This window comes from Morus notabilis, unplaced genomic scaffold (genome assembly GCF_000414095.1).
Source record: "Morus notabilis unplaced genomic scaffold, ASM41409v2 Scaffold115, whole genome shotgun sequence".
NCBI classification, from domain to species: domain Eukaryota; kingdom Viridiplantae; phylum Streptophyta; class Magnoliopsida; order Rosales; family Moraceae; genus Morus; species Morus notabilis.
The window spans coordinates 1,603,994-1,615,054 of record NW_010361020.1 but is presented as its reverse complement, the minus strand read 5'-3'; the positions used below and the strand labels follow the sequence as shown (position 1 = coordinate 1,615,054).

The window sequence follows — 11,061 nt, the reverse complement described above, 5'->3', positions numbered from 1 at the left end:
TCAAATGCCTTCCATCCATACCAACACAAAAATACTTGAGCGCTTCCAAACGGCTTGCAAATGAAGAAGCTATCTGGGTGACCAACTGCAATTCTTCCTTCATTGACCAGTCAATCTTTTCTTGAGAATCAATGGTTGTGCTCACTAAGTAGGTATAAGATCAAACAATTCACAACAAGGAGAAACCTTTAAGATAAACAAAGCCCCATATACCTAAATAAGTTTCAAACAAGTAGCAATCAAGATGCACATAATAGTGGATCGATCCAATTACAACTTCACCGCTCTTTCAAGGTACAATAAGAGCATATCCAATTCAATTCTACCTTTCTATGCCAATGCCAAAATTTGGTATTTGGTAAGAAACCATTCTCTAATCAATGTTATTCTTAATGTGTATTGGGCATGTGTTCAACTTGGTGTCAAATTTAGCACCAATTATAGCATTTGGTTGCTTATTGGCCGATGGGTTGGCTCTTCACTTAATAATTACAACATTATCATTTCTAAATTATTTAAAAATTACTTTTTCCAAGTTCCAAAACTTAAAATTCATGAATAAAATCGATATAACATTTTAATTGTATTATGCATTCTAGTAATGGAATATCATATCAACTACGTAATTCTAATAGATGCAAAAAACTGTCATTTTTATACTTTTTCATTCTAAATATAATTTGGATATCAATATTTGCATTCCAAATGGTGTAAAGACATATTTTCCGTGACAAAGATATTGAAGCAAACACCTTATTATGTATATACAAATACAATTCAATACAAACTTCCAAAACATACTCGGATCTGTGCCAGCTAGACCAAGCTCTATTTCCAACTCACTGGCTTCAGTTTGTTCACTCTGCTGCCCAATACTCACAAAAACACTTAACATTTCACCAATATCAATCTCACCAACTAATTCATAGGCACCCAAAAGCAAAAAAAACCCCAAGACCTCCAAAAGACCCTTTTGTCCCTCCTCCATTTTCATCTTTTCCCTCCACTCTCGGGCCAATATCGCCGCCTCCGCCTTCACATCCGGAGGCACAATTTTGGGCCTCAGCCTCATCAACTGCTCCAGCAAAACCACACAGCTTCTCTTCCAAACAGTCCCTCCTCCAATATCCATTTCCCCGTTCTCGGAATAAAACTCTTTAACCGCATCAAGAACCAATTTTTCCGGTTCTTCACACGATTTAAGCGCTTGGAAAATGCCATCATGCAGCTTTTCTTGCTGACCCATGTACCCACTCAAGAAACCCAACAATTCTTTCCCGTTCATGCCTGCCATAGACCCAAAACTGAAATCAAAGTTTCGGACCAAATCGATCTCTTTCTCCTTGGATTCGAGTTCTTTAAGGAGTTTTTTCACGCGGGTCTCCTTAATCTCAAGCTCGTTCAAGTGGGTTCCTATGAATTTCTGGAGAGAGACCAAGTGATCTACCATTTCGCCAAGACTCTGCTCTGAAACTTGCGGTTGTACGGAAATATTTTTAAGCCAATTCGACATTCAAAGGATAAACAAAGGGTTCACGGTTTATAGAGCAAAGAAAAAAAAAATTTGTACAAAATCTGGAAACCCAAATCGACATTCAAAACCACCAACACCAAATCGACATTCAAAACCCAAATTTCATCAAACCATACACCAAATCGACATTAAAAAAAAGCTCAATCGAGTACTTACAGACGCAGAGATTGTGAGCTCCAACCAGAGGGAGTCCGCCGCCGACACTGAGAGAACAGAAATTTTGGGGACTCCACCGCCGACAATCGCAGGAGATAAATGGAGAGGCTGAGAGAGGCTGAGGCGAGAGAGCACGGAGGAGGCTGAGGCTGAGAGTTTCAGGAGCGGCTGAGGCTGAGAGCACGAAGAGAGTTTCAGAATGATAGGTTTTCAAGGTTATTTTGGGAATAACTAAAATTTCATTAATGAAAGGCTTCAGATTCCCACACAATCTGAAATCAGAAGCAGCAAGTGAGCTGCTTCTGATTTCAGCTTAAAAATAGCTTTTAGATTCTCTAAGAATCCATTTTTATACGTTTACCACACATATTTTTTAGCTTTAGTTAAAAAAAAAATTGATTTTAGCTTCCCAAAATCTCTACCAAACTAAGGTTTAGTTTGGTAGTACTGTGGATTTTAGAAAAATTACTTTTAGCTGTGCTGAAGAAAGAAGCAGCTGTTATAAGAAGCAACTGAGTGTTTGGTAAACTGTAATTATAATAGCTGTGTTGGTTTCAAAATCAGTGTAATAGCGTTTGGTAAATTTTGATGTTGAATTGTTGTGAGTATGTAAAATGACCAAAATAGACATGGTATGAAACTTAAATATATATAATTATTTTTGGTATTTAGAAATACTTGTTTAACTTAAAAAAAAAAAAAAAAACTTCTGGATATGATTTTGAATTTTTTAACAATAAATTTATGATAATTAATTCTCTTTTTTTTTTTTCATTTCTTCATTCACAATGTAATTACAACTAAAAGAAGCATTAGTGACAATTACTCGGGGACAGTTGCAGTCTTCGAGTTGTGGAATTGTTTTGTGCTCTCTCTCTTGCAAAGTTTGGCAGGGACAGTTGCAATCTTTGATAACGCAACCAAATACCATAATTATCAATTTTAGTGGGGTTTTTCTAAAAAATTTGCAAGAAAATATGATAAATTTGTTGAAAAATTTCATGATAAGAAACGAGCTAAGCCAAATGATAATTAATTATAAGACCACAAATAAAGAACATTTCAAATATATTCATATCCATACACACACACTTACGTAAATGAGCAAATTCACACATTGATGGGTGAGGCCCTCAGATCGGGTTAGGTGGAGCCGCCTAGCTTCGATTAGGATCATCATTTCCTAATTAAAATACCATTGGTATAATATGATTATTAATGAAGCATGCTAGAGTGAAGCTATACCATTTATTTATTTACCTACACTGGATTGTTTAAGCAAAAAATAAATAAATATATGAAGTACTGTTTTATGGAACATTTTGCTATTTTTTTTACGTGCTTATTTTTTTTATAATAAAAACTTTATTGATAAAATTCAATAACAAGGGCAAAGGACAAGGTATCCTCAAACCAAAAAGAAACAAAAATTGTCAGGTGTGAAAAACTGACTAACATACAAAAAGAGCAAGATAAACACATAAACGGTATCTCAAATCAATTCCCTATAACATCTTTCCAATTCAAAATGACCAAAGTAAACGGGAACCCTAAAGTAGCCCATAGCAATGCATAGAACTTTGCCTTCTCAAAAATATCAATTGACCCTGCCTTTTCCTAAAAAATTATGCCATTCCGCTCCATCCACAGAGACCATAACAATGAGAGCACCATACTATTCCATAGGACTCTGGCCTTCTTATTAGTTCCTTCGATTCTGTATGTATGGATCAGAAGCAGTAAAGAAAAAAAATCAGAGAGAGAAAATATGATGGAAAATAATAGAAAAATTCACAAGTAAATCAAGCTATAGTTTCATAAAACCTGGCGATTGACACCGCAATCTGATATGAGCTCAGACGCAGCTGCTACAAATTCCTTTCCATATTTAGATGCAAATAGTATTTGAACCTGCAGTAATTCCGGCAATTCGGCACACCTTGGTGCAGCAAACACACACTAGAGATCGCTTCTTTCAAGTCCAGTGGACATTCCCTGTACAAAACCGAGGGTTACAACTCCAATTCAAGAGTTACTTACAAAACAAATAGTAAAAGTAAAACCCCAACCACAGCCAAAATGAAAGTAATAATGGAAAAGTAGTCATAGTCAAAGGGATATATACTTCCTGGAATTGATGCTACAAGTACCTCTACACGAGCCTCGTGAGTATGAATGTACATCCACCAAAAGGTGTGACCCTTCCTCACACTAACACTACAGGAACTTTCCCAATAAACACTATCGGCAGGATTGTGGCTAGAGACAAAGATTTGTTACATTTTGGAGAAGAGACTAGCGTGAAATGGGTACTAAGTTCTGAATTTAATACCTGCTATAGTTTGTTCCCAACAAGCTAATACACCCAGCTCAATTTAACTTCCATTGTTATGAACCACAACTAAATAAAAGTGATTGTTATGAACCACATGTTAAGCCCTATCTCATCCCATCCCAGTTCGTTTGAACTCACAACATATCACCATATAAAAATAAAAACTCAACGAAGGGCAAGATATCATGGCTCAAGTGTATAACCAGCAACATAAGAGCATTTACCTGCCCATGTTCCAATTGAATGCAGGCACCTGAATAAAGTATATCCAAAGCTTCCATATACCTCTGAGCAGAGACATATCTGCAATAAAGCATGCATTCTTCATCAGTGAGACATACCTGAATGGATAATAAGCGGGTTTCTGCTAGAAGTTAATCATTATCAACATTGTCGAAAAGGACAGCATCCGCATTCGATATTAATATATGAAATTCGTAATAATTAAGTTCTCCCAGCCGAGGGATAGATATTATGAACCCAGAAAGTTCATCAGAAAGTAAACAACAAATAATTTCTACAATGATGTATAAATGTCCCAGTGTATGCATATCTCCATAAACTTAAAAACAATGTTCATACCTTGCACTTATAGATTTATACATTTGTTGGGCTCCATAGTAATTACCCTCTTCAAGAACTTTCTTTAACTTCTCAATATTCTGCAATGAAAAGCAAAATCACGGTGCACCATTGAAACTGGTAATCGTTATTTTTGACGAAAAATCGGTAATCATTATCAATATAGATATATGCGATTGAATTAATCATCATTTTTTTTATCTGAAAATGCAAATTGAGGCTACATTCCTCAGTAACCAAGCAAATGTATGGAAAGTAAAGAAATTGGCATTAAGAACACAACAATAAGGAATTACTTTCTTTCTACTTCTTCAATTTTTGTACTAAACATTATAGTAACAAGCAACAACACAAAAATTCCACCTTTTTTCGCAATCTCAATCTACTCCCACAAAAACCAAATTTAGAAACAAAGTAATACCCATCAAAATTTGGAGGAGAAAAAAAAAAAACTGTTGTATTTTAAAACCCAGAAAACAAACACAAAGCAAGAGCCTTTATGGAGACCAAGTTGCCAATTTGTTTTCCCGGCAACCAAACAGAGAGAAAGGAATTAGTTAATTTAGGGGCGTAGTACCTCTTGAGCTGGGGGTAGTACGCCTCTCTTAGGTCTCTCCCGCGACATGGCCTTCGAGATCTGAATCGGTCCCGAACAATTCCAAACAAAAAAAAAAAGCAAAAAGACAAACTCCAGCAACCTCAAATGAACAAAATATAACCGACTACCAAATTCCACCCAAATGAACTAGACTGTGACAGAGGAGAAGAACGGCAAGAAAAAGGCTTCAGCCATTTACGGATCCGAAACCCTAACGACCTCTCTCCCATCATCGTCGTACAGAAGTGAGACCATCATCCAGTACTCGACACTGTGCTGCCGCTTAAGGCCAGAGTTCTTCGGTGGGCGGTGACCGGCATCTGGCCGGACCTCCAGCGGTTGAGCATGCCAACGTTGAAGCGGCGGGGGAGATCGTAGAGGAAGAGGAGAGGAACATGACCGCGAAGAGCAAAAATTTTTTGGGTCTGGAATTGTTTTCTCATTCAGCAGGAGTAAAGTCGTAATAACAAAAATTTCATTAAAGAGGCTTTTTAGATTCCCACACAATCTAGAATCAGAAGCAGCCCTGGGCTGCTTCTGATTTTAGCTTTAAATTCTCCTTAAATTCTTTCAAAAGTCTTTTTTATGTTTTTATTAAACACAAAAAATAATTTTAGTTGACTAAATAATCTATTTTGAGCTCCTAAAATCCCTACCAAAATAAGCCTAAGCCTAAGACATTTTGAAGATAAAATCTTAAGCTTCTAGGTGAAGGTATAATGAGTTTTAGTGACTTTTTTTTTTTTTTTTTTTTACTGACAAGTTGGGGGTTTAGACTTAGATTTGAATGGGTTTTTTTGATTTTTTTTTTTTTTTTGGGTATATGGAGTTTAGACAATGGTTGTATAGAAGTTTTTACATTTATTAATTTTGATAATTTTTAGTTTTTGATTTATACGAAACATGTGAAATTGGTTGATTAGATCATGTATTTTACGAAATTAGTTGTTTAAATTTGTGAAAGTGGTTGTGAACTTGATTGTTAAGATTGTGGAATCGAAGAAGTTTCTTATTTTTTGTCGTCAAGAAAAGTTTTATTTCTCTCGTAAACAGAAAACCAAATTGGACTTATGCATGATTGGAGGGTGAAAATTTTAAATATTTAAAACTTTAATCAACTTATTTATGGCTAGAAATTCAACTATGTATTTTTTTCTGGAAAATTAAAATCTTTTTACATCACAGTGGAATTGTGAATAACTAATTTGGAGTAGTATATAGAAAAATTTAGACATAATAAAACTTTGCTGGTTATATTAATATAGCAAAAAAAAAAACTTAAAATATTTTACAAATAGTAAAAATTAAGTTATTATAATAATTATTATGTAATTATTTAGCATAAAATGTGATAATCATATTCTTAAAATGTTTTATAAACTTTGTTATATTTCAATTCCACACTAGTAAACATGCTTTCCAGTGTAATTTGTAAATGGAAAAATGAGGTAAATAGTTTTTAAAATGCATGAGTCTTAGATTTTCATATCTTACTCTTAATTAATTTTATTTAGTTAAAGAACTATACTAGTAAAAAGGGTTATTAATCAATAATAAAAAGTAAAAATCTTAGAACAACGCTGTTAAAAGGTGAATTCACCGATTATCTCTTTATATATTTTGTAGGAGAAATTTTAACAAATACTCTTTAAAAGTGCATGTATCTTAATTTTTACCCTTTACTCTTTATTAATATCCTTTTTAGTTAGTTAGCTACATTAAAGAAAAAATGTACTAATCAAGAGTAAAGGAAAAAATCCCTGCACTCTCATACTTTTTAGGGGCTAATTTGCAACATGAGTTTGGGTAATTTTGACAAATATCCCCTAAAATAGTACTATTAAGGATTTTTGAATCTCAACATTAACCTATTAAATTTTACTCCTTTAAAATAAGTAATTCGAGATATTGTTATCTATAATTTGATAAATTACGTTGACAACAGGTCTCCCCGATCACTAACGGTAGGTCTCCGATCATCGACCATAAACATAATTCGACAAATTACTATAATTTGATATATTATTATTAAAGGGTAGCCCTATCACTATTACAGTAAAAGGTAGAACTCCAAAAATATGGGTTTAGCGTCAGTTTTTATAATTCTCTCATGGGTTTTGGTTAGATTTTGGGCCCAAGGTCCATACTAGGCTGTCCATGTTCGAAGAAACAGAAGTGAGAAGCCTAATCGCCAGTGCTAGCTTACACGAAAGAGGAAAGAAACTCGCATAACAGGAGAGTGGAGCTTGGAACGATCCTCGGTGGTGAAAATGGAGAAAGCGTTGAGAATCTACGGAGAGGTGCTGAGGCTGGTGAGGCTGCTACCGAAGGAAACAAGACCTTACTATGCCAAGTACGCTCGCGAGAACTTCGTCAATTTCAGACAACTGGACGCCTCCGACGATCCCAGTGAGCTTTTCCTCCGAGCCTACAACCATTCCCTTTGGGTCCTCAATAAGGTCCCCAATTCTCTACAAATCTATATATATATATGTGTGTGTGTGTGTGTAACATATTTTCCTCCATCATTTTCTGTATTTAAATACATTTGTTTTCGTTATGATTGCAGTATTCTGTGGACGAATCTGCTGCTGATAAGCTCAAGGAGGCTTGCTTAGATTAGCATCTTTATGCCTACCAACTGTTTGATGTTTTGTCCCAAAGGGAACATACAATTTTTGTTTTTTTTTTTTTGTTTTTGGCTCTTCTAGCTAATAATGCCCTTTTAGTATAGTTGGTGAGGAGTACGTATTTGAACCAAAGGCTCTCTTTCTTTTGAATACGTAACCAAAATATGGCATCATAACTTCTGCAATGATCCTAGGTGGAAAGTGATTATAACTAACCGCGTGATATGCAATTTTCTTTTTTTGGTTTGTGTTTGGTTCTAGTTTTGGAGTTAAACTAACCCCAGCAATGCAAAGAACATAGCAACATGTTTATGGGTTTCACTTTTCTTTAGAAGCGTTGTGGTCTCTGAATAGGACATTTAAGGCTCGGTTGTTTCGTGCATTTAAACTCATGGTTTTGATTCTGCTACAGTGTTTTCCTCTCATAAAAAATTTAAATTTCAAATGTCAAAATTAAGAATCACTGATTTAAACGCATGAACCAACGAGCCCTTAAAGAATGAGAGACCGTAGACTAGGAGCCGGCAGACTTAATTGGCTTTTTGTTTTGTTTTAATTGGCATGGCTGGTGCAGTAGCGGAGTGATTAGTGAGTTTGAGCTTGTCTTGATGCCGAATCAATCTTTAGCAAGTAGGCTAAGGCTTAGTTTGGGATTGTTGTGATTTTTAAAAGAAGTTGTACGTTTACAGTTTACTTTTAGCAAAATGAGAGTAGAACTAGAAAGCAAAACATAAAAATTCCTAGCTTTTTAAAATAGGGCTGGGATCACTTGTCCCTGATTCCTGCCCCCTCTAATTGGATCTTGCCATGATAGAAACGATTATACCATGCAATAGCTCTGAGAGAACTGCCATTTGCAGTTAACCTGCCTTTTCTTATTATTCTCTCTTTCGATATTTTTTCCTTCTCCTCTGAGTTCTATTTTCTGTTTGTTTCAGTAGCTGTGTATCCAATTTGTAATTCTAATCACTGCCAGCCATCAGAGAAATAGAGAAGATGTGAGGATTGAGCTTAAGGGAATAATAATAATAGCAACGAACTTTAAAATAATGATGCAAGGATATAGAATCCGTTTGGCGTCCTTTGATTTCATTGTCAAACCACTCGCACAGTAATCTCAAAAAATGACTTTCAATATGTGAAAATTTTCGAAACAACTTTATAATAAAAACATTACGATGATGTTTTTTTCAAATAGTGAACGCTGTCCTTTTTGGTTTTATTGGATGTAAAGAGTGTTTGATAGGCATCTTCAAGGCTTAATCTAGCAGATAGAATGGTTACCTAAAAAATAAATAAATAAGTAATTCTAGCAGAGGGAATATTGGGACATTCAGAGATATATAAAACTTCTTTAGAGTTTGTATTTTCTGTAGTTTGAACTAGAGGGAGTTTTAAGACGGATCGAGTGAAATTCCCCTTCGTCGGCTCTACTGGAGATTTCACAGAGGAGCCTTTTGCAGCAAAAAGGAAAGGGGAAACATGAGATTGTTTGAGGTGAAAGGATTCTAGGATCAAGCTCAATGCATGAGATTGTTTTTTCCTTGATCCATTTTTCTTATCACGGTTGCTCAGTGGCGTTTTATGTATGAGTACTTGTGAAAAGTACAAATGGGCTTGCTGACAATCACAGATTCACAAGAAAATCAAAATAGTTGGTTTGCTAATTATGTTGCAGGGACAGACAAAAAATGTTTCTTTTCCGTCACAATCTCATTGACGGATTGACATAGGAATCAGTTGAAAGTTTTGCTCTTAAAATGAAAAGAAAAATGGTAGAAAATAGACCTAAATTTAAAACTTATGTAGGTAAATTACTAATTTATCAATATATAGAAATTTATACGCCTTTTTATGTTTTGAATCTTTTATTTTCTAATTTTACTTTTTTTTGAATTATTTGTTTTTTTTTTTTGTCCTTTTTGTTCTCTTTCCTTTTTTTTCTTTCCCTCTTGATCTCATTTTCTCTCTTTTTTCGTTATTTGTCAACTATTCTTTCTCTCTCTATAATGGTTTTCTCAACTTCATCCTTCTAAGACATTTAGTTCATAGATTTAGAATTATTCTCGATTTACGTGTATTTATTGTGAGAAAAAACACTGTAACGAACCATGAACTATGATTCGAACCATGACATGAATCATCATACCAAACATAACCTATTCAAAACTACGAAAGCAACCTATACTTTCCATCTTAGAAGGATCAAGTGGAAACAGAGCCATAATATAATCAATTCCTGAGAGGGTTCGATCATCTCTTTTGATCTTCTTCTTCGTTCCTTTAGTTTCGGAGTTCTCCCCACCGGTTGGTTGGAGAGGTTGGGTTTCTTGGGCACCCAATGATGGCGGAGTAGGTAGTTGATCTTTGAGGCCTCATTCAATTCGCGGATTCAAGTTTTCAATTCGAGTTGAAATGTGATTTTATGTGAGAGTTTTTCACTATAGAAAAAAATTAGATGTAATTTTTTGTATAAGCTTTTAACTGTAGCAAAACTCAAATTAAAAACTCGAATCGGTGAAATGAACAAGGTTTGAGTTTCTTCAGGCGAAACTGGGCTTGAACCCAAACTTCACACTCAATGCTGATGTAAAAAAACTATAAAAGAATGCATGTTTTTGTGCCTAATTGAAACCCATTTTGAAACGTTTTTTTAGGACCAAAAAATGAAAATTCTCTGAAGATTGCATTTGGCACTGCATCATATGAAAAAATAAAAATGAAAACATTTTTTTTTCTTTCTCCTAAAAATTTAGATATTTCTGAAAACAATTACAAGTCGTTTTCCTTTTCCTATTTTCATTTTCTCCGGTCTCATTCCTCTTAACTCGGTGGTTATTTTTTCTTTCCGCCACTCTTCTTCTTCTCCAGTCTCCTTTTGCTCCAGTGGTCTGCCTCTCCTCCGGTCTCCCTCTCCTCCGGTCTCCCTCTTCTCCAGTCTCCCTTTTCTTCGTTCCTCCACTGTTACTCTCGATTTCCAACTCAAAAAGCTTCGAAATCCCTAGACCATGACATTTTGATGCTTGAGTAGAATCCTCAAAGGTTCTTGAGCTCGATCCAAGAACCGAAGCCTTCGATTCCGTAGAATTAAAACTGATTTTGCAGCTTTTCCCGATCAAAAAAACCAAAAACTCCACCAAATTTCTTGCTTTTTCAAGAAGCAAACAGCGAAAAAAGGAGAAGAAACTGAAGAAGAAAAAGAAGAAGAGAGAGAGTTTGGGATGTG

At 35.0% G+C, this 11,061-nt stretch overlaps 3 protein-coding genes across 3 annotated transcripts; 1 reads left to right on the top strand and 2 right to left on the bottom strand.

Moving 5' to 3' along the window:
• Nucleotides 1-664: 664 nt before the first annotated feature.
• On the bottom strand, nt 665-1,845 carry LOC112091565. Its single transcript, XM_024165560.1, has 2 exons — nt 1,691-1,845; nt 665-1,473 (listed from the first exon to the last, which is right to left on the bottom strand). Exon 2 carries the CDS (start codon nt 1,448-1,450, stop codon nt 665-667), a length of 786 nt encoding a protein of 261 aa, XP_024021328.1. The 5' UTR covers nt 1,451-1,473; nt 1,691-1,845.
• Nucleotides 1,846-3,031: 1,186 nt separating this feature from the next.
• On the bottom strand, nt 3,032-5,816 carry LOC21409670 (Golgi to ER traffic protein 4 homolog). The gene is made up of 5 exons (XM_024165562.1): nt 5,185-5,816; nt 4,608-4,687; nt 4,250-4,328; nt 3,515-3,685; nt 3,032-3,407 (listed from the first exon to the last, which is right to left on the bottom strand). Exons 1-4 carry the CDS (start codon nt 5,230-5,232, stop codon nt 3,650-3,652), a joined length of 243 nt encoding a protein of 80 aa, XP_024021330.1. The 5' UTR covers nt 5,233-5,816; the 3' UTR covers nt 3,032-3,407; nt 3,515-3,649.
• A 1,474-nt stretch (nt 5,817-7,290) lies between these two features.
• Nucleotides 7,291-8,049, top strand: LOC112091570 (LYR motif-containing protein At3g19508). Its single transcript, XM_024165569.1, has 2 exons — nt 7,291-7,664; nt 7,775-8,049. Exons 1-2 carry the CDS (start codon nt 7,476-7,478, stop codon nt 7,826-7,828), a joined length of 243 nt encoding a protein of 80 aa, XP_024021337.1. The 5' UTR covers nt 7,291-7,475; the 3' UTR covers nt 7,829-8,049.
• Nucleotides 8,050-11,061: the final 3,012 nt, after the last annotated feature.